Source organism: Dioszegia hungarica, assembly GCF_025882075.1.
Source record: "Dioszegia hungarica strain PDD-24b-2 chromosome Unknown MKK02contig_16, whole genome shotgun sequence".
In the NCBI taxonomy this organism is placed as follows: domain Eukaryota; kingdom Fungi; phylum Basidiomycota; class Tremellomycetes; order Tremellales; family Bulleribasidiaceae; genus Dioszegia; species Dioszegia hungarica.
This window is the reverse complement of record NW_026515773.1, coordinates 1,706,710-1,729,954: the sequence shown is the minus strand read 5'-3', so window position 1 is coordinate 1,729,954 and position 23,245 is coordinate 1,706,710. Positions and strand designations below refer to the sequence as shown.

At 57.1% G+C, this 23,245-nt stretch overlaps 12 protein-coding genes across 12 annotated transcripts; 6 read left to right on the top strand and 6 right to left on the bottom strand.

Annotated features, from left to right (window-relative positions):
- Positions 1-206: 206 nt before the first annotated feature.
- On the top strand, positions 207-1,236 carry MKK02DRAFT_38771 (uncharacterized protein; the record flags this gene model as incomplete). Its single annotated transcript, XM_053090274.1, has 3 exons — positions 207-803; positions 857-998; positions 1,052-1,236. 3 exons carry the CDS (start codon positions 207-209, stop codon positions 1,234-1,236), a joined length of 924 nt encoding a protein of 307 aa, XP_052943877.1.
- A 716-nt stretch (positions 1,237-1,952) lies between these two features.
- On the top strand, positions 1,953-2,953 carry MKK02DRAFT_28796 (uncharacterized protein; the record flags this gene model as incomplete). Its single annotated transcript, XM_053087646.1, has 4 exons — positions 1,953-2,173; positions 2,238-2,735; positions 2,765-2,828; positions 2,921-2,953. 4 exons carry the CDS (start codon positions 1,953-1,955, stop codon positions 2,951-2,953), a joined length of 816 nt encoding a protein of 271 aa, XP_052943876.1.
- Positions 2,954-3,152: 199 nt separating this feature from the next.
- Positions 3,153-4,689, bottom strand: MKK02DRAFT_38769 (aminomethyltransferase mitochondrial precursor; the record flags this gene model as incomplete). The annotated part of the gene is made up of 6 exons (XM_053090273.1): positions 3,153-3,352; positions 3,416-3,583; positions 3,641-3,821; positions 3,865-4,373; positions 4,423-4,525; positions 4,576-4,689. 6 exons carry the CDS (start codon positions 4,687-4,689, stop codon positions 3,153-3,155), a joined length of 1,275 nt encoding a protein of 424 aa, XP_052943875.1.
- A 458-nt stretch (positions 4,690-5,147) lies between these two features.
- On the bottom strand, positions 5,148-6,606 carry MKK02DRAFT_38768 (uncharacterized protein; the record flags this gene model as incomplete). Its single annotated transcript, XM_053090272.1, has 6 exons — positions 5,148-5,752; positions 5,901-6,190; positions 6,249-6,270; positions 6,327-6,346; positions 6,394-6,439; positions 6,501-6,606. 6 exons carry the CDS (start codon positions 6,604-6,606, stop codon positions 5,148-5,150), a joined length of 1,089 nt encoding a protein of 362 aa, XP_052943874.1.
- An 868-nt stretch (positions 6,607-7,474) lies between these two features.
- MKK02DRAFT_38767 (uncharacterized protein) lies at positions 7,475-9,171 on the top strand (the record flags this gene model as incomplete). Its single annotated transcript, XM_053090271.1, has 10 exons — positions 7,475-7,553; positions 7,719-7,848; positions 7,896-7,950; positions 8,003-8,291; positions 8,341-8,421; positions 8,467-8,596; positions 8,648-8,698; positions 8,747-8,823; positions 8,918-9,007; positions 9,059-9,171. 10 exons carry the CDS (start codon positions 7,475-7,477, stop codon positions 9,169-9,171), a joined length of 1,095 nt encoding a protein of 364 aa, XP_052943873.1.
- A 343-nt stretch (positions 9,172-9,514) lies between these two features.
- Positions 9,515-10,512, bottom strand: MKK02DRAFT_38766 (uncharacterized protein; the record flags this gene model as incomplete). Its single annotated transcript, XM_053090270.1, has 2 exons — positions 9,515-10,399; positions 10,459-10,512. 2 exons carry the CDS (start codon positions 10,510-10,512, stop codon positions 9,515-9,517), a joined length of 939 nt encoding a protein of 312 aa, XP_052943872.1.
- Positions 10,513-10,915: 403 nt separating this feature from the next.
- Positions 10,916-11,951, bottom strand: MKK02DRAFT_28791 (uncharacterized protein; the record flags this gene model as incomplete). Its single annotated transcript, XM_053087645.1, has 3 exons — positions 10,916-11,071; positions 11,092-11,133; positions 11,169-11,951. The coding sequence occupies 3 exons, from the start codon at positions 11,949-11,951 to the stop codon at positions 10,916-10,918; spliced, it is 981 nt and encodes a 326-aa protein (XP_052943871.1).
- Positions 11,952-13,791: 1,840 nt separating this feature from the next.
- MKK02DRAFT_38764 (putative glycosyl-hydrolase) lies at positions 13,792-15,210 on the top strand (the record flags this gene model as incomplete). Its single annotated transcript, XM_053090269.1, has 7 exons — positions 13,792-13,943; positions 14,001-14,074; positions 14,134-14,291; positions 14,351-14,413; positions 14,465-14,549; positions 14,721-14,819; positions 14,867-15,210. The coding sequence occupies 7 exons, from the start codon at positions 13,792-13,794 to the stop codon at positions 15,208-15,210; spliced, it is 975 nt and encodes a 324-aa protein (XP_052943870.1).
- A 255-nt stretch (positions 15,211-15,465) lies between these two features.
- MKK02DRAFT_17740 (NADH-ubiquinone oxidoreductase B12 subunit family-domain-containing protein) lies at positions 15,466-15,762 on the bottom strand (the record flags this gene model as incomplete). Its single annotated transcript, XM_053085833.1, has 2 exons — positions 15,466-15,607; positions 15,677-15,762. 2 exons carry the CDS (start codon positions 15,760-15,762, stop codon positions 15,466-15,468), a joined length of 228 nt encoding a protein of 75 aa, XP_052943869.1.
- A 702-nt stretch (positions 15,763-16,464) lies between these two features.
- Positions 16,465-19,790, top strand: MKK02DRAFT_38763 (uncharacterized protein; the record flags this gene model as incomplete). The annotated part of the gene is made up of 3 exons (XM_053090268.1): positions 16,465-16,795; positions 16,844-17,437; positions 17,482-19,790. The coding sequence occupies 3 exons, from the start codon at positions 16,465-16,467 to the stop codon at positions 19,788-19,790; spliced, it is 3,234 nt and encodes a 1,077-aa protein (XP_052943868.1).
- A 256-nt stretch (positions 19,791-20,046) lies between these two features.
- Positions 20,047-21,236, bottom strand: MKK02DRAFT_34710 (mitochondrial 39-S ribosomal protein L47 (MRP-L47)-domain-containing protein; the record flags this gene model as incomplete). The annotated part of the gene is made up of 3 exons (XM_053088997.1): positions 20,047-20,451; positions 20,511-20,683; positions 20,738-21,236. The coding sequence occupies 3 exons, from the start codon at positions 21,234-21,236 to the stop codon at positions 20,047-20,049; spliced, it is 1,077 nt and encodes a 358-aa protein (XP_052943867.1).
- A 377-nt stretch (positions 21,237-21,613) lies between these two features.
- On the top strand, positions 21,614-22,998 carry MKK02DRAFT_28788 (uncharacterized protein; the record flags this gene model as incomplete). Its single annotated transcript, XM_053087644.1, has 3 exons — positions 21,614-21,640; positions 21,708-22,726; positions 22,890-22,998. 3 exons carry the CDS (start codon positions 21,614-21,616, stop codon positions 22,996-22,998), a joined length of 1,155 nt encoding a protein of 384 aa, XP_052943866.1.
- Between the last annotated feature and the right edge of the window lie 247 nt (positions 22,999-23,245).

Here is a 23,245-nt window from a genome sequence, read left to right as displayed (position 1 = left end):
CTCCATGCCCTGGCTGTTCACTTGGACCCGCTATCACTAGAGCAATTGGCTGCATCTTGCTGCGTCATCGGATCGACCGGGGCCCCATTTGCATCCTCGACTACTGCCGAATTTGCCCTCTCTTGTGCACTCTAAGCTTTCATCTTAATGACCGGTATTGCCCTCGTTGTCACCTCACGCACTCTATCGATTTGATCTTCGCTATCATGTCCAAGATCGCCAGAAGGGCTCTCGTAGGAGCATCGCGCTTCACGCCCGCCCCGATCTCGGGGCAGCTTGCTCAGCAGACCCGATCTCTCGCTACATCTTCCAGAATCACACCGGCGCCTACGTCTCGGATACGATCACCTCGAGTATCAGTGGGACGGAGAGTAGGATCTCAGCTCAGCCGCCGAGCGCAGTCCACCTCGGCCTCAGCCTCGCAGCTCACCCGCCCCTGCCCATCCTGCTCCGCCCCCCTCGCACCTTCCACTTCACCCTGCACCTCCTGCTCGACCCTCATCCCTCTTCCTTCAGGCCTATCCCTGCACTCCCTCCTCGCTCTCTCATCGCCTATCCCCTCCCCCACGCCCTCGAGAACACCATACGACATTCCGAGCGAGCTCTCCACACTACCAGCGAGAGGCTTCGACCTCCAGCCCCGCGAGCTCCGGAATAGGATGCTGGTGCGCCAGCGGGATCTCCATCCGGACAAGTTCGGTTCGAGTGGAGAACGGTTAGTAAGCCTAGCGAAGGAGCTGAGTGGGCGGGTGAATATGGCGTATGAGATACTGGCGGACCCGCTCAAGCGTGCAGAGTACATTGTGCGTATATCCTTCTGCGAGGACAGGAGACGGGAGAAGGCTGAATGAATTAGTTGTCGGTACATGACCTACCAATGGAAGAGACCGATAGTCTCACGGACCCCATGCTCCTAGCGGAGATCATGGAGGCGAGGGAAGAGCTGGAGGAGGCGCAGAGCGAGGCGGACGTGGACGGGCTGAGAGAAGCCAATGCTGGTAAGCTACCTTCTCGGCTCTCTGGAGATAGTGTGGAAGCTGACACTGAGCAGAGAAGGTACAAGCGACAATAGCGGAGCTGCTCGTGGCATTCTCGGCCGACCCGCCTGATTTGAAGGAAGCGAAGGATCTCGCGGTGCAGCTGCGGTACTGGATGGGGTTGGAGGCGGCGGCGAAGGAGTGGACGCCGGAGAAGGGGGCAGGGGGGAGCGCTGGGTCGAGTTTCACTCATTCATAGTCACTGCTGATGGGATCTTGCTACATCTTGGGTCTGCTACTTAAGTATAGACTAGAAGCTCATGATACTGATAGATCGTCTTTATTACCAATCCACTTACTATAGCCAGACGAAGGTCGAGCTCAGTGCATACCCACTTCATCAGTCATGCTGATGTCCTGCGACAGCAATGCCACGTCATGGATCGCATGCCGCCACGGATGATCAAAAGGGATGACCACCACCCAGACGTGGCAGCTCCTTGCGAGCAAAGGATGCCGACAATCGGTGTGGCTTGGAGAGCACAGAAGCTGAGCCCCAGCTGCGAGGGACTAGACTCAACGCGTTCCCCTCTTCCCTCTCTGTTTAGCCACCTGACCTCGCTATAGTCGCACTTCAGAAACCCTACTTGTGTCATACTCAGATATTGTGAGAACCTGACATATCTCCAACTCGGCAATATGGACAAGACATCTCTTACGCTTCGACCCAAAGGCAAAGTCAGCTCGCCGAGTACGTGCCACCACAGGGACTGATACCAGTTGGAGGTAGCTGATTCACCCTGGCGATACTGTCGATAACCACGATTCTCGCCCAGGCTCATCGAATCGCGACTGCTGGCGCGATGTTCCCACGGAGGTCATTGACATGATCACGCCTTTCTTGAGCTGCTCTGATCTGAGTTCTTTCGGACACACCTCAAAAAAAATGGCGAACAGCGCGGTGAAGAACGCACGATGGAGCGCTACAATCCGTTGCCAAGCCGGAGACGGAACGCAGGACCCTACGATCCGTTGCGATGCCCGCAGTATCGACCTGCGGGAGTCATTGAGCAGGAAGTTCCTACACCTTCCATGCGCCTCCACGTGGCCCGAAATCCTCAACATGCTCGTTTGGCAGGCTCACCGGTCTACCAACCGCACAGAGATCGCGGATGGCCTATCCTCCACGAACTACAGTGGGCTGAAGAAGACCCTTGCGGACCACTCGTTTCGGCTTGTACTGGTGAATTTCGATGACAGCCATGGAACCTGCGCAATGAATCTCCCGCCTCAGATCTCCCTCCTGGCGGCGACACCGGGTACGACCCTTGTGATATCCTCTCGTTTAGGCCTGCGTCTGAACTGTGATCAGAACATTGACATGGAGGCCGATACTCGAGTCTTCGAGACTGTACACAGCTACCATTGCTCGAATCACGATCTCTCCGTCCTCAGCGCCTTTGCGCACATCAAAGGTCCAAAGAGACTGGGTCTGCTTGTTCGCAGCAAGTACGCGCTGCTGGACGTCAAAAGGAATCTGTGCTCTCTCGCTACTACGATTCTCAACGACAAGACCGGTCAGTCCATCACGGTCGTACTGGACAAGAGCGTGTGGATGAACCCCGAGCGCGCTGCGGACTTGATGGAGGAACTGCAGGAGGAGGTGAATGAGCACCTAATAGGCTTATCGGGTGGCCCCGGCGCTGAACCTGACGAGACCTGTTCGGTCGATTACCTGCTGTCGGACCCGGAGGATCCGTCTGTTTACGGCGATATGATCCGAGAAGACATTCACATCCAGGAGGAGATGCGTTCATAGGCCTCGGCTCGGTAGGCGCTTTCCTGGAAGAGGTCAGTTATATGAGGTGGCGACTGCAGGTCTTCAGGTACGCGTGATCTTAGGCACTTTCATCTTGTACTACTCCTCCGAATGCAACATATAGGAAGGCTCCGCTGAAGATCCGATCAATCGCTGATCAGTGGCCGCCCGCGTTCGGGTACAAGTAAAGGTGAATAGTATACGAAAGAATTGTTACTGATTCGCTGCGCTACTTGCGATCACTAGACATAACGAGCTTCGCAGCAATTGTCAGCGTCAGCTCTGTCGTTCGGACCGCAGTACACCTGTACATCGTCTTGTCCCAAAAAAATCGTTTCTTAGCTCCATTTCGCCAATCAGGCAGGCGCCCCGAGTACTCCCTTCCCCTTATAGTACTTGCTCGCCACAAACGGCATCGCCCTTACGACCGCATCCCTCTTCCTCTTCCTCACCTCAATCTGCACCTTGGTCCCCTTCTTGTGGTGTCCCGATCGGATATAGCCCATGGCGATGTTGGTTCCTAGCGTAGGTGAGGGAATACCAGATGTGATGACGCCTACGGGATCAGTCATCGTCCTCTCTACTCATGGGCTTATATATAGAGAGGGAAGGGACAGACCGATCTCCTCCGCTCCTGACTCGTCAAAGATCTTGCACCCTTCTCTTGCCGGTGCGCCTGTAATCTCGAACCCGACCCGCCGTCTCGAGGGGCCTTTTGCGATTTCCTCCAGGATACGAGATTGGCCTGGGAAGGGGTTAGGAGCGTTTGCGTTACGCCTGTCCTTGCCTGGCAGGTGTCAGCTATGTGTGTCCTGATGAGGTTACACTCAATGATCTAGCTTACCGATGACCCATGTCAAGCCTGCTTCTACCGGACTGACGGTCTCGTCCAGATCGTGCCCATACAGGCACATCCCAGCTTCCAGTCTCAGACTATCCCTCGCGCCGAGTCCGATGAGCTGTACACCGTGTTGAGAGGTGATGAGCTCGGTGATCTTGACTGTTGACTCTGGCGGGATGGAGATCTGCCTATCAGCTCAACCTTCTCACGTAGATCTTCGGGCTCACCTCGAACCCATCCTCTCCTGTATATCCTCCCCTGGCGACGTGGCACTTGACTCCATCAATCTTGACGTCCACGCTCTTCCCAAACGGAATATCTGCAAAGTCCGTCCCCGATAACGGCTGGAGCACCTCAACCGATTTCGGTCCCTGCAGCGCCAACAGGCCCCACCCTTCCATCCTCCTCCACCTGACCTCCCTACCCCCATTCCGCGCATTCCAAGCCTCGAGCTTTTCTTTGAGATGTGCAATATCCTCAGTCGCCCGCCCGGCGTTGGTGACTACATACCACTCGTTCTCGTTGGCTTGCTTGGTGATGATGGTGTCGTCGATGATGCCGCCGGATTCATTCAGCAGGACAGAGAGGGTGGAGGTGTAGGGCGCGAGGGTGTTGAGGGAGGATGGCGTGAGGGACATGAGGAACGCTTGGGAGGTCGGGCCGGTGAAGCGGTGCTGGAGCATGTGGGAGACGTCGAATAGGCCCGCAGAGGTCCGGACGTGGTTGTGCGCCGTTACTATACGGTCAGGCCTGCCTGGAGCCGGCTCAATGGAAGATCCACATACCTTGGCCGACATCGCCGTAAGCGAGGGGCATAGAGTAGCCCGCGAAGGGCACCATCTTGGCCTGCTTCGAGACGTGGAAGTCATACAGCGGTGTCCGCTTCAGCTATCCTGTCAGCCTGGTCTACGCTTCTCCGTGCTGCCTGCCATACGCACCTCTTCCGCGAGTCGCGCAGAAGTCTGCAGCCCTCTTGCTACAGGGACCACGACCGAGCGAACGCATGTTGGCGCGAGGCGAAGCAGTGAGGACGGGGCACGGATAGCGAACATGATGACTAGATGATGACTTTTCTAGCTCGCGGGAGAGATGGACGATGCAAAGATATCGCTGTCGCTGCGAGGGCTCGGGGCCAAGTCGAAAAGAGGCGTCGAGGGATGTCCAACTTTGATGAAGGTCGTGGAAATACCTCGAGATAAGGATTGGAAAATGACCGGCGCGGAGTTCGGAGCTCGTGTTTCGATAGGTTTCAGAATTGGAATTGTGGTATATAGGAGCTTGAGAAGTGTTGTGGCGGCTTGGAGATAGCCAGGATAAAGGGGACACTACATTATGCACCGGTACAAATTATGATTAACAGCCTAAGCTACGGTGCGCGAGGGTACAGCTAGATTATTGGGGTATGTCGAGGTCGCCCTACATTCACCTCGTAAATAAGTCCCTTCGTCTACTCGTAGATCTTCCGCTCCCCCTCCTCGCCCGCCATGCCGCCCTTCTCATCATTGACAGCCTAGAACTCATGATCGAACGGATCACTGCTCTTCTTCTTGGCCGGCTGTGCCCCGCCCCCTGCACCTCCACCTCCATGACCTCCACCACCACCACCACCTGTCCGCCCGCTTGACCCCGCCCGGTCGTACCCATCATCCCCAAACGGCCCCGCCCCACTTCCTCCATACCCTCCTCCCGACCTTCCATTACTCATCTCATCATATCCTCCTCCCCTTCCATACCCTCCGCCGCCCCCACCGGCCGACGCCGAATCATGATAGTCCACCCCGACATTCTCCCCAGACTTCTTATTTCGCTTGAGCGGATTCCGGCTCTTCTTGCCTTTACTCCGGCTTCCATAGTCTTTGCCCCACTCGGGTACGTCGTCGTCTGTGGCTCCGCTCCGAGGGTAGGCAGAGCCGTTCCCGCTGCTTCCGCCGGGGTTGTCCGAATAGGCGTTCCCGCCGATGAGCGCGCCGGTGATAGGGTCTCGTTCGCCCTTGGCGCGTTCCCAGCGGTCGCCGGTACCGCTGCTGCCGGTACCTTTGCGGGCGGGGCGAGAGTCGTCGACGGTGCCCTCGAAATTCATGGGCCAGTGGTGGTGCCGTTGATTTGGTGCTTGATCTGCTGATCAGCATAAGATCCCAATTGAGATGAGTCCATCCTATTCTGCCCGGCAACTCAGAATAGTCAACGATTGGCAGCACACCCGTTCCCTCAGAATCTCCAGCCACGTCCTGCGTTGCGTCTATACACCTGGATATTGACTCACCCTCATTATAGAGCTCCGCATCCTCATCCCTCCACAGCCCCTCATTCCGCATCCTCGCTCGCCTCTCCTCATCCCTCGGATCCATCGGCTCATAATTACCGCCCACCTCCCCATCCTCCAGCTCGGCACCCACATGCGTCGACACATTGTTACGCTCGTCGAACCGCTTCTTCCACTGCGACTTGGCGATACGCCGTTGCTCGTCTGCAGGGTCGACGAGGCCGGCTTTGCGTGCCCATTTGGGCGTGCGGGCCTTGTTCTCGTTGTTTCGGATGTTTTGGACGTAGAAGCTGAGAGATTAGCGTCCATGACTCATCGTGAATCCAAGGGTCAAGGGTGGAGGCTTACTTGTGACCATGGCCCGGGAAGTCTAGAGCTGTCAGCTTTCATCCTGATAGCGCTCGTGGGATCTCTCGCAGAACTTACAGCCACATATCGTCAAGATACTGTTCAGATGTCAGCCACTTTTCGGACGTACATAGAGCCAACGTACCAGTTGACAAAGAAATCATGGCCGATACCGAATCTCGCTGCTACAGCTATCAATGTCAGCTTGAGCCGCTTTATTAGGCACAGCATTGATAGATGGTAAGGACTTACCGATAGGCGGCAAGAGCATGCCGCATAGGAAGATGAAGAAGGTGTACCAATGATGCCGTTTTGGGATCGGGTCGAACTTCTTGGGAAGGTGATGGTTCAGCGACATCTTGGGGGAGAGACCGATGGGCCGAGAGAGCTCAAGACCGAGGTGAGGAGATCGTCGGGCGATGCACGATGGCTGAGCGCTGAGCTTAAGAGCAAGCCTGCGACGCGAGGCGGGTTGCACCGGATTCAGCCGGTACTGGGGATCTCCCTCGCGGTGGGTCGCTGCGGCGGTCTATCTGCTTTCTCTTTGCAGAGTCGTAATGAGCTGGCTATGCAGCGATGCTTTTCGCCTGTAATCTGAGCTGATAGTCGGAGTATACTTGACAGAATCGACAGATGGAAGGCATAAGATGGACGAATTGGGTGGTGCACTCGGGCCCGGGCTGAGTCCAGTCAGGGAAGGACAAGGGAGGCGATGGGGACCCCTGATGACGTGGCATTCCTGATACACTAACAAACAAAGTCCCTCCGTCGGCCTGTCAGCTGAGGCACACACCCACACACAATCCACACAGCCATCTTACAGCCATGTCAGATCTAGATCTAGAACATGCACACCGCACAGGATTCATACTCGAGAGAAGAGGGAGAGAACCGAAGAGAAGCACAGGAAGAAGCAGTGCCATGAGAGGGTATAAAGACCCCCTCATCTGCATATGATAGAGCTCCTTTACTCATCCCTCTGACCCCCTCTCGCTCTCGACCTCCAGAGCTCCAAGCCGAAGCTCTTCTGAAGCACGGCGCTAAAGGACCCCCTCCGCTCCGCTCGGACTTAGATACTTGTAGTGGGCCAACCTTTGTTCCCACTCTCAAACTTATACCTCCAGGCTCCAGGCACGATATCGTCTCCAAGCAACCATCACGACCCGTACGCCGTCGCCTACCCACCCGTCACTGGTCAATACAGTCCTCTGTCTTCTGAAGGCACGATGGACCCCATGGCGAAACATGGCGAGCGGGCGAAGCGCGCGTTGGCGACCGGGACGGAGAAGGCTTATATGGGTATAGGTGAGCGAAATTTGGTCTACGCGCTGGGGAAGGTATTGGCGCGTCGACCCCACTTCCGGCAGAGCTGGGCCAAGGTGGAGGACCAGCTGAGTGGCCTTGCTTTCGTCGGTCGTCACCAAGGCAATGCGGGACAAATTGTCCAAAGGAGATGCTGATGACCCTCAGCCGCCGCTGAAGCTATCATCGTCTCCGCTGTCGCCTGGGCGTACTTCGGTCTCGTCCAAACCAACGTCCCTACCGTCGACCCAAGGACACGGACCGTTCCAGTCTACATCTCCAACTTCATTTTCGCTCAGTAGGTCACGTCAGTTCCCATCCATAATTCCCCAGCTGACCGTTTAGACTGTTCTCGGTGGCGTATGTCTACGATGCGCTCCGAGCAAGGAACTTCATACAGGTGAGTCCCCGACCTCATTGTACTCCCTCGCTATTAGCACTAATAGCTCCAGCTCGTCCTCCACGCCATATTCAACCTCATGATCCTCATCTACGCGTGCCTCCAGATCTCGCAAACCCGCACAGCGCTCTCCGCCCTCCAAGGTAGCGCTCAACGATGCGGCAACTTTGCGAGATGCTTCGGCGAGGGGTCGCTCTTCAATACCATCCTCGGCCTCTTCATCGTCACGCCGATTGTGGTGGGGTTTGCGACGATCGCGTATGCCTTCTTGATCAGGAGATTGGTCCAGCAGTTCGGGTGGGCCGAGTTTAGGCTGGTCGGAGCGAGTCCAGAGATGAAGCGTGAGTTTCTATGGCTCAGATATTTATACCACCAAGCTGATACAGAAAGGCATTCACAGAGAGTATCAGACCCTCGTCTCCTTGCTCAAGCTACTGTTCTTCTTTTCTCTCGCCTTCTGCCTCGCCGTGAGTTCGCTCGCACACCAAGGACCCAGACTCAGCGCTGACATGGCAGTTCCTCATCCTCGTCGTCTCAGCAGCCCCAAGAACAATACTGCCGAGTTTGTCATTACCATCATCGCCATGCCGCTCACGCCCATCGTTATCCTCGCGTGCGGCTATGCTGTGCGGAAGGAGAATATGCCGTATGTCACGTGTCATTTTTCGCAGAGAGGGGCAATCCGCTGATACTGTAGACTGATGATTGCTTGCCTGTCGATGATGATCCTCGGCCTGGCCTACTTCATGTCAGTGTACAGCTTCTTCGCCGAGGTGACGGGTAGCTGACGGCACAGATACAAGCTCACATCCATGTTTCTGCCGTATGCTACGAGGCTGTACATCAATACTCGGATCACCATGGTGCTCTTTGGTAAGTCAGACTCCTTCCGCCGCACCCCAACGCCTCACCTCTCCCCTACCCCGAAATCGCAAAATCTGCCACATTAGCCGAGCTGACAATCCAGCGAGCTTCGCCATTCTCATCCTCATTGTCACCTTCATATACGGCTGTCTCTGCCTGAGCAACTTCGGCAAGGGTCTGATCGAGGCGCACCGTACGTACAAGGTCTCGCCGCTGCAGTCAGAATATCGGACTGACCCCCCAGGCAATCCCGAAAACAAGACCTCGCTCTGGTCTGTCGGTTCGTCAAGGCGGGCAAAGGAAAGCTCGGAGGAGGGTCGGAAGGCCGAGCACGGCAGACTGGTGGTTGACAGCTGAGCAGCAGTCAAGCCTGCGGGGCTCTGGGGCTGATACGCACTCAAGAATTCAGAGGGGAAGCTGGTCACAACGAGGCCTTATAGAATACTGTTTATAGCTCGCAAGAGATTCTGTTGTCTGCGACGCTCGGTTCGCGAGAAGGTCTGATACTTGACGTCAGTCCTGAATTGGATGACCTTGGACGTTCCCCCTTCGACCCAGCTGCAGGCCTTCGTGCATAAACCTCAACCGAGGGGAAGCAGCTAATACTATATCACATATCGAGACGGATAGGCATGAGAAACAAATGATATGTACAGCGCTAAGCCAGTCAGAACCTCAGAACCCACCCCGCCTGTGCTCTTCAAGCAGCCGACGACGAAGAGGCCCTTTCCGCTCGCACAAAATCTTGAGCCTCTCGATGAGCGCGCAAAGCACGCCCGAACGTCGGGTGAGACTCGTCCGCGTAGCACACTGTGAATCGGCGACTGACATCCTTGAAGGTGATCCCGTAGTGTCGGTCATTGAAGAAGTCTTTGACCTTCTCGGTAATCTCGTCGATCTTTGCCTCTTCGGTGTCGGCGGACGCATCAGCGCCATTGGAGGAGCGACCGAGCACCACGGTGACATTCTGCTCAGCATCAGAAGCCTGTGCAAGGAGATCAACGATGTCGTGGTTGATGCGTGAGTTCATGGAAGGCTCGGCGCCGGCGCTGTACGCATGGATCAGGTTCTTTGGGCCGCCCTTGAACTTGAAAAGGAGGTCGCACCTGTCCCTGTTGCTGCCTGGGTCCGTGATCAGCATGACGGATGAATGGTTCGCCGAGACCTTGACGGTATTGTAGCTTGGCGCCCCGTGACCGCCCTCAACGTGGAAGACCAACATGCTGTCTGCCGCACAGGGGAGGGCGTTGATGAGCTCGGTAGGGATGGGGATCTCGAGTCTCCCCGCCTTGGTGTCGCTGAGCGTGGGATGGTAGCTGATGTAGACCACCGATGATTTCTGCTCTGTATTGCCGCTGGCTTGGACCTTGGCCAAGATGGACGGCACTTCAGTCGTCAGTAGACAGGGTTGCTGGACTGTCTCATTGCCGCCACCCCAGCCATCGTGGACTAGCTTGTCGGCAACGAAGATAATGGATGTGTCTTGGACCGCCTGTGATTCATCCTCAGTCACCTCGGCGGAGCTGAACCCTTTCCCCGCACGCGCATCAAAGACCAGGATGCGACCAGTGGGAGTAGGCATGTTCTGCAACCAGTCAGTACGGTACCTCTGGACCAGCCACCGGATTTTGGAACCCTACGTACCGTGCCTTCTGTATGCGTGGTCGAGGTTTGGGGTCCGTTGTTGCATGAGGCCATTGTGCGCCGAGAGTTTGGTTCGAGTACGTTGGGTGGCGAATGGGACGAAGGAAGTATGAAAGAGGGGGAGTGGCGAGTCTGCGGGACACGCTCATGCCTATGTAGCTGGCCCAAGTCAGGCCAAGCCCTGGACATCCTTTCAGATGTACCCCTTCACTGAGGTCGCGTCGCGTTTGGACAGATTGCTCAGATCCTTTCATCGCTAAGCAAGACGTCGCGCGAGTGTGAGTGGCACACGCGTTGGCACATCGGGTGGCAGATCGACGCCGAGCTAGTCGACGAGTCATGCAGCTGAACGCATCGACTCAAGGTTCTTGGCGAGGCTCAACAGCGCCAGATCTCAAATCTGGCTGCTAAACATTTCCGCGCGCGTGTGATTTCAGTTGTCAGGGATCATTAGTAGCTACTCAGCCGCAGCTGCAACATTCGGAGATGTCGTCCCCACCGCTTTGCTCTGATTCCACTGCCGCAGAAGTGCTATCTCGGCATCCAGTGCCTTCTCGTACTCGGTCACATCCCATTCAGCGAGCATCGCCTCATCGTAATCCGAGCCGTCCCCCTGGTTCACAATGCACATACATGATGCTGAGGGTTGCCATCCGCTGCGAAATCTTCCCCGGGCTGAACGTAGCCCACTTTCCTCCGGAGGGACTCACCGGAGCGGTTCTCACACTAGCCGTGATGTCCGTAATGAAATCGCGGTCAGCTTCTGCATCGATCCCAGTATCCGCGGGGCTGCGGTACAAAGCGAGGGTGGTCGATCTGCCCAGAGCAGAAGCGAGGGCCAGCGCCTCTGCCACGTTCTCGATGCACTCCGCTGTGCTGCTCGCCCAGGCGGGATACAGCAACGCGGCGTCTGGTCCACCCACTGTTAGAGACCCTGCAAGGATAGATCTTTCTTCCCATGGTCCTGCGGCTGGATCGACGATCTGCACAATGGTCTCGTAGTTGTTTTTGATACCATCAGGAAGGTGTGAGCCATCCTTGAGATGTCCGACGGGGAGGTCATTCTTCACCGCGAGCAGCTTCGCCTTGAAGTGTGATAGGACCGGGGGGAAGGCGTGCAATCGGCACGTCTGTGATGAGGTTGGGTTTCTCGCATCACTGTGACGATAGTAGACCACACCGAACTGACGGTCCTGAAGATCGGAGGGGATATCAGCAGGATCGAGGCTGTCAACGGTAGCAGGGCGGGACGACTCTGGCTCGTCCGCTAATGAGCCTATCACTTCGGCACGCGAGACAGTGACGAGCGTCTTAATGGATCTGAGAGATGGATCAGTAGGGCATGCTCGTGGCGAGAAGTTAGGGTGGCGAGTATCCCAAAATCGCCGTCCTCGCCAGAGTACGCGCCCGGCGTCTCGGCTGAGCTGTCTCAGTAGTCGGCTTGTGAGGTAGGTGGTCCTGAGGGCGGCAAGGGGTAGGCGCTGAAAGATCATGATCTGAAGTTCGGACGGGAGGGAAAGGAAGTGGCTGATTGCGGTTTCTCCAGCAGGATCCCGGCTGTTCTGCCGTTGTCAGAGGTAGTTTCGACTGATGAGAGCCGACGAGACCAGGTAGTGTACTCACGGGGCTTTGAAGTGGAGCCATCCCGTCCATCAATCACAGACGCGGTGTGTAGGGACAACGAATGTGAGCAATCACAATCGAAAGAATCCGAAAAGAGGGGGCGGTGGCGTAAGGTTCTCCAGTAGAACCCCCAAAACGCCCAGTGTCGGTCACTAGCCGATCATCCTTTCGCCCAAAAGCTTCATTACGTCGTTCTTTGCCATGTCATCCCTTTGTTTACACCACTGAGCGTGAGTGGCCGCCGCGTCTTAGTAGGATGAGAAAGCTAGAGGTCATATGGCACGTATCGAACATACTGAGTCGGCTACAAACAAGTAAGCTGGTGTGGTCACGGCGATAATGGTATCGGAGTCGTGTAGTCCGAGGTCGTGAGGATATGTATAGCTCTAGGTGAAGAGTGTGCAGGTCGTAGCGTTCGTAGAACTATACAGGACGTGAAGAATGAGGCAGGGTCGTAAGGGGTGCGTGATGGGGCGTATTGATTCGTGCGGGTCATGAGGTAATAGTCGTTATTGTATAGCAGTCATGACTGGCAAGTCAGCCGTGAGATTATACATGCCTCGACCAGCAGGCAGATACCCACCAAGTTCGTCTCGTTCGTTCGCAGAGGTCTTTCCTCATCCGCCTCCCGCCGCCACCCCTTGCTTCCTCGTCTCTCCATACCCTCCCCAATCTTCCGCCCTCCACAGTTCCCAGTCCTTCTCGACCAGCTGCACCTTCTTCAGCTTTCCCTTGTCCCCTCTCCAGCTCGCTCCTCTATCTCCACCTATCCCGCCCATCCCGATCTGATGCGCAGGTAGGAGCGCTGCCGTCTCCATCAGCGCCCGATGCTGCCGGACTGGAGATCCGTCCATCGAGCCCGGAGCTGATGAGGCCGACGCTGATGCCGAAGCGGATACGCCCGGATGGGATTGTAGGAGAGGGAAAGGGATGTCCTGGACCCGCATAGGCATGTGCGCTGCCCTCAGGCCATGGTTGTGGAGGTGGGAAGGGGAGGTGGACGCCATGCTCACGCTCCGAGCGCGACGGGCGGCCGAGGGCGAGCGGGACGAGGTGGATGTACCCGCCATCGGAGAGGAAGTACGCGTGTCCTCCTTGGCGCGAGTGCGCGGCCGGGGATGAGATGTAGGTGTATGGCAGGGCGAGGCCGGGTGATATTCCGATATGGCGCGCTGTCGGGCGGCGAGAGGGTAAGGATGGGATATTTGGGTCATATTCCCGGGGCACGAGCTAGGATGGGGTCTAGGACGCGAAAAGCAGCTAAAGAGGCCGCCCATCCGATGCCTTGACAGAGCTCAGGGGGTATGTGCTGCTCCTGATGGCGGTGAAAGGGTACGTGATGCGCGCGTTCGCTTGCGCAAAGATCGGTGGATTATGACCAATTGCGGGGTCGTAAACTGGTTGTTGCGTTTCTGAGAAGCGTATGGGTATAACTATAGGTATTATTCGTTAATTTGAGCGCGTATAAAGGAGGCAAGGGTATCAAGAAGTGAGATGTATAGACGCTCGTTTGTCTTTAACTTTGAAACGCACCCTCGACGCGAGCTTGGACAGCGGAATGAGGAGGTTACGTCATTTTAAGGGTCCACGGAGATGGACAGCCTGCCCGATCGTCAGCTTGGCGACCGCAGCGAAGCTCTCCTGCGTTCTCTGCCTCATACACCGACCATGCGGCTCACCTCGGCGCTGATTTACAGCCTTATATCAGCCATGTCCGCTCTCGCTCAATCTCAGCGACAGAGAACACCACGGGTGCTGGTGTACACCGCCACCAGGGGGTATCGACACGATTCGATCCCGACTGCTATTGAGGTGCTGGGGAGTAGGGCGGCAGATGCTGGTGTGCAGTTCAGCTTCACCGAGTGAGCTATGCCACTCAAGAAGAATGCTTCATCGTATGCAGAGCTGACCTTCTGAAGGGATCAAGGACAGTTCACCGATTCTAATTTGGCTGGATTTGACTGCCTGATGTTTGTGTCCAATTCCGATCAAGGTACGCCTCAGCGAACGAGCATGCGGCTACACTACGCAGGATCCTGCTGATCCGTACAGTCCTGGATACAAGCGGTGAAGCAGCTCTACAGAACTACTTCAGATCAGGTGGAGCCTATGTTGGCCTCCATGCCGCCTCTGCCTGTCTGCAACAAAATACCAATTATCAGCAGGCTGTTGGGGCTATCTTTGACTATCACCCGGACCTCCAGCCCGCGGTGAGCTCTTGCCTACACGATGAAGATCCAAGCGTGGAATATGCAAGCTAACAGGCTAGACCTTCTTGAGGGTGAATAAGACGCATCCTGCGACCGCTAATGTACCGGACGAGTGGCGCTTTGTGAGCTTAGCCACCCCGATGGAGATAAAGGGATTCCAGCTAATCAGATAGACTGAGGAAGTGTACAATTTCCGGAGTGACCCGAGGAACAACGGGGCACAGCTGTTGCTCTCCGTGAACGAGTCGAGCTACACCAGTAAGCTACATCGTTTGATCTGCTGGCTTGGACATCCTGCCATTAGTGCACACATCTGACCTAGTAGATACTGGATCAAGCACCGGATCATATCCATCACAAGGCAGCCCACATCCCATAGGCAGGTAGACAACCGAACTCTCACCTCGGCAGATTGCTGACAGCCCTCAGCTTGGTTCATCGAATCGCCACAATCCGCTCAGCCGCTCAACTCCGGTGCGCCCAAAGCAGGACGGTCATTCTATACCTCGCTCGGACATTCCAACGAGAGTGAGCTAAACTGCTACTCGCTGCGCGAACCCCAGCTGACAAGACAGCATGGCGGAACGCAACCTTCCAGTCTCACGTTCTTGGCGGCCTGACCTGGGCACTGGATGGCGCAAGTACAAGGTCTTACGGGGTTGGACTTGTCGGGAACAACACTGGAGGCGCCGCTCAGTCTGGCTCATCTAACTCCGCGTCGCGGACGGCGTCAGCATCAGCATCAGGCGGGACCGGAGCGTCTTCGGGATCGATAGCGCCTTCCGGGACGGCGAGCTCTAGTGCCGCGGCCGGTCAGAGCAGTCGGGCCGCAGCTGAAGGGAGAGTTAGAGCTGGAGGTACGCTCGGAGCGGTGGCCGTCGGGGCCGGAGCGGTTGCGCTGGGAGCGATGCTGGCTTGACCGAGCGAAGGGGGGCCGACACGATCTTGCGGACGCTAGTCAGTCTTGTTCGTCAATGTAGCTATAGGAAATGCTCGAATTCTATACATTGGCGCGACCACCCCCTGTCGCCTGTAGCAGTAGCGTATCTCCCTAGCCTCGTCCTCCGACCTTCCCCGCCGGAGACTTTCAAACCATCATCACCTCCCCATCGGAACCCACGACGCAGCACGACCACCCGCTCCCTCAGCTCTTCCAACACTATACTCCGTCTCCCTAGTGCGCCGCCGACCCCTCACCATGCCCCGACCCGTGTGCCGCCCCATGCCCATGTGCCGACTTCTTAGCGATCAATTCGTCGTAAATCACATATGCCGAAAAGGCGATGACTGCTGTGCCGAAGCCTGGGAGGATATTTCTGAGACGGATCAGCTAAATGCCCTGCTTGACCTGGAAGAGTGGCCATAAGCTGAGAAGCGGAGCTCACCTGAACATGGCGCGGTTGGAAAAGATGGGTGATTTGCGCCAAGCTTCGCGCGCACCCCAGGGGTCTCGATATAATGGGCCAGGCATCTGCCAATTAGGTGCGGCTCTTGCGCTGTCACAGAGTACCGGACAGTGATCGACTCCATGCTCATCCCAAGGGAACGTACTGTAATTGTATGAAGGGGCCGCGGGGAAGGGAGGAACGGGTGGAGGTTGCTGTAGGGCTGTCGTGTTTGCTGAAGTTTTTGGTAGCTTTGAGGGACCTGTGCTATCTTCTGCCAGGCGACTGTGGCGTCGGAGCAGAGTAGGTATAGATAGCTTTGTATATAGACTGCTAGAAGGTGAATTGAGTGAGCTGTAGATGGTGGCTGCAGCTGGTGCGTGCCTGACCAGCGAGCGGCGATGTCCGGGATTGTGTGGGGTTTACGAGAGAAATGTGATTTTTAGATCCCGGTGCTAGCGGCGACGTCCATGCTGCAGCCAGCCAGCACAAGCGACTAACGAATCGACCTCTGACCTTGCTTTGTTGACCCTGTCCACTTCACTGTTATCAAAGCGATAGACACACTTCACAAACACGGCCAGCTCGGCGGCCAATACCGCAGCTTACCACAAAGCGGCGTCATCTCTCCTCCTTTCAAGACAGAGGAAAGAAACGATCCCTTCTCGTCCCTCTCGCAACACGTCCGGTAAATTGGGACACCGGATGAGTCGCTCAGCTACCTACGCTCGCGCCCTCCCGGTTTCCGCCTAAACGTCTCCACCTACCTACCCGTCAGATCCACAACGATGGGTATAGGTGACCTCCTCGACCGTTCTCGCTCCGTACTGGCGGACGCGGCCGAGGGCGTCCGGGGCCAGCTCGTCGAGTTGAGGCACAATGACAATCCCGAGTCGTACATCGGTCAATTGCTGGGGCTTGAAGGGGACGCGGTCGAAGGCGTACACTTTGACCTCGTCTCGTTCGTCCCGGACGCGGAGGATGTTATTGGGGTGGCGGACACGCGATGGGCGGGCCGGCTGTCACGGGGTCTCGAGATGCTGGGGATGAGGAAGGTGGATGTGGATCTGAGGCAGATGCTGTTCTGGTTGGGCGTGCTTGCGGTGATGATGCTTGTCGGTGAGTAATAGTGCTTTCAGAGTAGGCGGAAAGAAGCTGATCCCCTAGCGGTAATGACCAACCCGACCGAGGCGTCTTTCCGGACCCACCTCACCGAGCTCTCTTTCCGCCGCCACCTCGCCGCCATCCGTTCTACCGATGATCACCCGTCTGACCCTACCACGTCATTGCCAACTGCTACCGTACCCACGTCCACCGGCCATACCCCACATACAGACGACAGACCTGACAAATCACCCATACCCTCCATTGTCACAGGTACCGACACGCCACCCATAGCGCCCTTCCGCTTTTCCAACCATGTCGCCATATCACTCCGCACACCTATGCTCTACTTTCGCTCCCTCTTCTTCCTCTCACTAGCCATCACTTCGCCGATCGGACCCCCGGCTTTTCTGTCCGATCCCCCAGCTGCCCACCTGGGCAAGAAGGGCGTCGTGGCGAGAGAGACATTGGTGCTTTATGTTGGATATCTGCGCTATTGGGTGCAGATCGGCGTGATACCAAGAAAGGTGGAATGGGCGTGGAAATTGGTCACGGAGGGCAGCAGAGAGAAGGGGAAGAAGAGAGTTCAGGTGGAGAGGCCGGGTGTACTGGAGCTGCGGGCGATGCCAGGAAAGGATGACGCCTCGGCCAGTACCAGTAAGTCGTTGCTTGCCATTCTGTAGGATCATCGCTTATGTCAGGTTCGAAAGGTGCTGTACCCCTCAATCCCTCCAAATCGAACAAACTACACCGCAAACCCTCCAATAACGACCTGCACGAAAATTTGTCACTACCCCTTCATTCCCTTCCTTCGATTCCTATACCCACTCAATCCGACTCCCGCCGACCTTCCCTCGTCAATCTCCTGCCTCCACCCTCGACCGCTTCCGAACCTGCCGACACACCTACCCTCCTCGCGCTCAAATCCGACCTTTCCAGATCCCAAGATACGCTGCTGGATCTGAAAAACCAGCTGCTATCGCACGAGCAGACCGTCTCTGACGCTCATGCGAACCTCCAGAGCACATTGGATGATCTACGGAATAAGCGGAAAGAGGACGATGTGGAGCGGCAGGAGCTTAAGGGACGGACCAAGACGTTCGAGGAGCAGAAGCGGCAGGCCGAGTCTGCGCGGAAAGAGGCAGAGAAGCGGTTGCGGGCTGCCGAGGCGGGTCGGGATGGATTATTGGCCAAGATAGAGGGAGCGAAGAAGGAGATGGTGGATGTGCGCGCGCAGATTGCGGCGAGTGAGCGGGCTCTACGTACTGTGAGCGAGGAAGGGGCCAAGTTTCTCGTGCAAACGAGGGAGGCGGTAGAGGGGAGGAAGGTGGAACTGGAGAGATTAGAGGAGGAGATGGTTCAGGTTGAAGTGGAGCAAGAGGAGTTGGGCGGCAAGGTCCGGGAGGCGGAGGAGAGGCTACGAGCGACACAGGAGTCGGTCGAGGCTGCCAAGAAGATGGGGCCAGAGGAGGAAATGATGATGATGGCGGCGGCGTATGAGGCGGCTGCGCAGGAAGGGTACATGTACGGCCAGACGCAAGGTACGGGGACGGGACAACATACACCGGCGCACCCACACTCGCATGGCGGACATACGCCCGCACCCCATCCTGGCGGACACAATACGCATACGGCCAACTGGGCGAGCCAAGCGGCGGCGTACATGGCCGAAGCGGGCATGCCTCTCCTGGATCAGAGCTATACGGCGCGGTCCACCAACCCCACGCCCAATCCAGCCCGGACACTCCAGGCGGCGGATATGAAGCGGTTGGCGGATCTCAGCGGGTTTGAGGACTTTGGGCCAGGACCGCACCCTCAGGTATCGGGTGATGGGTTTGGCCAGGTACTAGGGATGGCGGCGAGTCGGCTGAACCACACGACTCCGCCAGCGGTCGACTATGCTTCGGAGTCGGACATCTACGGTCTAGACCCCGGGTCGCCGAACGGCGGGATCTCTACCTCGTTCTCGGCCAACCTTCTGCCTCAGGGCTTGTTCCGCTCGCTCGTCGGCGGTGATGTCACTCCTATCGACGACGAGGCGGGCTCAACGCTGTCCGAGGCGCTGAACTTCGACCCTCCGCCAATGACTCTGCCTGTCCATTCGGATGCGCTGCCAGTCCACGACGCGGCGCACGATGAGCACCACCACTCGGGCTCGGAGGATGAGGATGAAGCGGAGGATATCTGGCGATCACCCATGACGGAGCCTCGGCTCCCCGCCGAGCCGGAACACCCTGTCCTCCCTCCCCCATCCGCACGATCCAAGCGCTTCTCCTTCTCCCGCCTGCTCCCACCCACGTCCACACCTCCCGCCGCACACGCAAACCCCTCCATCCTCTCTGGTCTCCCGGCACTACCGGGCTCACGCCGCTGGTTCTCTGGCACCAACTCTGCGTCGGCCGAGAACCTGCACGCGTTCCCGCTGTTCCAGACGAATGGGTCGTCCGACTCGCTCGGGAACCACGCGTCGCTCGGTCTGGGCGGAGACAGCCCGTTCGCGCCGAGCGAGAAGGAGAAGAAGCAGCTTGCCGCCAAGTGGGGTCCACTGTCCAAGTATCGCTGGGCGGCGCCTGCTGGAGCTGCCGAGTCTCCCAGCGGAGGCGGTGGTGGTGGCGGTGGTGGACTCGGCAGGTCAACGAGCATGGACATGGGTGCACCTCACACTCGTGGTAACTCGGCACCTACCCCTTCCGGCTCGCCTCTTCCTGAGGCCGGGACAGGCACAAGCCCCGGACAAAGCTGGATGGCGCGGCACCTGCACGTCAACGGTTCTGGCTCCCCCTCATCCCACGCCAATAACGTCCACGCCAAGTCTAAATCCCCTCTCATCCCATCGCCGAATCGCGATTCGTCAGACCTGCTCGCAGAGGACGAACTCGACTTTCATTCGCTCATGCCCGCTGCGAACGCGCTCGGTTCGTCGGCGGATAGCAAGGAGGACAAGAAGAGCTTCAAGTTCTTTTCGTTGCGCAAGAGTCAGGGCGGGGCGGGGTCGAGTCCGGGATCATAGGGTGGCAGTGATGCGATGGTGGGGAAGGGTGTAGGGGGTGTGGTGGGATGCGGGGCTGAAGGGCAGGCGTGTAGCTAGCATTGTCTTGTACCGAGTGTAGCTTCCGGTAGGTAGATTTAGTTAGTTGTGCGCTGGTCTGTAGGTTTTGGGTCTCGCTGGGCTCTTGGTGGAGGGATGCAAGTTTAGTTCATCTGGGGCATGCCCTGAAGATCCACCTGATAGCTGTAAACCCTGCTTCATCACCAGCTGCTCTACCCTACTTCTTGATCTCCACATGGCCCCCCTCCCCGACCTGCACATCCCTCACAAACTCCTTGGCCTCCTCACCGCCTCCAAACCCTTCATCCCGACTCTCCACCTCCTCCTTCCCCACCTCTGCATCGCTCACTACCGTCTCGTGCTCTCCCGCCTCAGCTTCCAGCTCGCCCGTCTCGCCCTCCGCAATCTCCGCCTCGCTCTCAGCGATGGTCGGGCCAGTCTGGATCCAGGTGGGGATCTCGGCGGTATTCCGCAAAGCGTCGATCCCTGCGAAAGGGTCGGACGAGGTGCTGGCGGAGAAGGGGACGTTGGGAGCGGTGGATTGATAGGGGCTGGCAGCTGCGAGTAGGCCGAGTCGGCGTTCGTTGAGGACATACTTGATCCGGGCCATCGATTTGCGGCACTGCGGGTCAGCTTGAGTTTGGATCGTGGAGATGTCAGCAGTGGATGCCATCGACTCACGCGGAATGCCCTCTTGGTGATCAACTCTCCAGCTTCCCTTGCCATGATGCCCAATCTCCGCCTTTCCTCCCTTTGCGTGGCCAATACATTCAATTCCTTCAAGAGCACATACCACAAGGTATGCAGATCACCGAAGCTCTTCTGTCTGAGCTCTGACGCAGCCCACGATCGGCCTGGGCAGTAATCAGCTCCGTCGTCTACCCTCTCGGCGAACTAGCTGGACATACCTGACCGCACATTCCCCTCATCCGCAGTATACGTCTCCAGACTCCCCCCATCCCTCGGGGACTTGACATCCGCGCTCAGCTTTCCCAGACTGCTTTCTGGCACATGGAAGAACTGCCACAGGGGATGGGGCGCCCTCTTCTGGTTTTCCATCCCAGCGATATAGTCCTCCGAGGGGGGATATGACCTCGGCTCGGGGTATCCTGACGGCAGAGCAACAGGTACAGTGCGTGCCGGGCGGGAGATGATGGGTTTCCCCTTGAGCGTGTACTTGCGGCCTAAGCGAGAAGTGGAGGATGCGGGGTGCTGGAGCTCGGATGGGTCGTGTATGGCGGGCTCGAAGTCGAGGATGGGGGTTTGAGATTCGGGCTGGACGGAGGGGAGGGAGGAGTGAGGGAGTGGGGAGGTGCTTCCCATCCCTGGGGCGCCGCCTTGGCCGGGATTGGCTATTTGGCGCCCGGAGGTGTGCATCAGGCGGACGAAGCGGGTGAGGCGGGACATGTCGGCTATGCTGTATGAGTAGCTAGGGAGTGTAAGAAGTCGTAGTGAGAGAGGTTGATGCTGGGTGGTGAAAATGTCGAAAGCTGTTCCGAGATTGGGTCGAAAGTGGCGCCAGTATCTCGAGGCCCGTGCGTAAGTGCCACACCTGTAGGCGTGAGGCCTGCTTAGGCCGATCGAACAGGGCAGAGTGTCGACGTCCATTGATCTTGGCCATCAGCCAGTGGCATGCGCCGTGGGGCAGGGGAAAGGATACGAATGAAACTTTCCTTCTAGGGTGCCAGTTGCAGAAGCACCGTGCAGTGTGTCAAGGTGCGATATATCGACAGAGGGGGATGTAGTGGTCTCGCCACTTTACTTCTCAACCTCGATCCACAGCAATGGCGTCCAGTGGTCACTCCATAACAGTGAGTAGCCCTTTCAGGATATCTGATGCCACATCAGAAATCAGACCTACCCCGGCTGATCAAGTAGTATACATATGCCGATCTCGTCAAAGCGGACGCACGCTTTCCGCCCGAATTGGTGCTGTCTGTCATGTCGAGTGTTCCTCCTTGGCTACTGCGAGCCTTGTCGGAGGGCAAGGACACGACATCCAATATCCCTGCCCTCGCCAAAACGGCACTCGAAGACTGGCGTCGTCGCAACTCCTTCAATGATGTTCGAACGTCGACTTTGCCACTCGACAGTGCTATCTCCCAAGGCTCCACTGTTGTCGGCAAGCTCAATTCGATGTCCCTATCGTTCCAGGTGGAGGTATGGCTCCGTGGAGCATCGTCAAGTCGCAATCCGCCGTCCAGTCTCATCGCGGCTACAACCACTCTGTACTCTGGCGACTTGAAGACCCACCGATTTGGCACTGTTTACATTGGCGCATGTCCCTCGCGCGAGTATGGCTCGCGAATGAGCTTCTGCGAGCCACCAGCAGCTCATATTCAGTGTCTCCAAGGCAACTTGCTGGTCTTCGGAGATCACATCAGCGGAGACTATCAGGAAGGCGGGAACGGCCCGTTTGCTGCAAATTTCAGCGAGATTGTGCATATCATCGACGTCGAGCAGGAACGAGGCACCAGTTTGCTATGGAGCTTCGCCCTGAACAACGGTCCTCGCTTGTCACAGATTCATCATTGGAGCAACGTGCTGAAGGAACCCACAAACATTCGCTCGCATACCTGCATACGCACCATCGCTCGACTACTTCAGGATACCGTGAACACCGGGCAGCATGTCACACTAGCCGTACCCAGCGGCGGCCTGGATCCCGCAGACATACCTGTTTACAAAGCAGAGGTGAGGTCCAGAGTGGACGCAAGGATGAGAGAGGCTCGGATGGGGCTGTCAGATGATCAGATCGCCACTGCGCACAATCGATTTGACATTGAGTTCTTTGCTTGGGGAGACGAGTCTCGGTACGACAAGGCGATGGAGCTTCATGAGGAGGCACAGGTTTACCTCGAATACCCGGAGGAGACTGGGGCTGTCTCTATTCTGGAGTGGGTTGAAAGCTTGGGCGGATCGTAGCTCTGTAGTATACACTGTTGGACTCCGCTGTTCATGTCGTTTGTATTAGTACGTCATAAGTGAGTGTGACAGTCAGCCCGTCCTTCTGTACAGGGTGACTTGCGCGATCACCCTACCGTGTAGCATACATCATAGCATGAGCCCGCTCTCGGGGATATCCCAAGCTTGCCGAATCCCCGACATGGGCAAGCTCCAGACGCGATCAGCAGCCCACCCGAACCCTGAGAGCGTCTGGCACTTTTGAGCACCGATTTTCGACTCTGCGGATATATCGATAGCTTGGTGGCCCATCTTAAAGACCCATCATATGGCGAAACCCCCATCCTAGCGTCGATATCGACTTTACAAAGGAGGCTGACATGAAGACGGCCGCCGCTCGCAAGACAAAACTTAATGACAAGCTGATGGATCGGTACGGGTACTAGTACTAGGAGTCAGTCGATTTTCCAGGTTTATCGATGTCAATAAATGCGCCGGTGCCGGGAAGAATG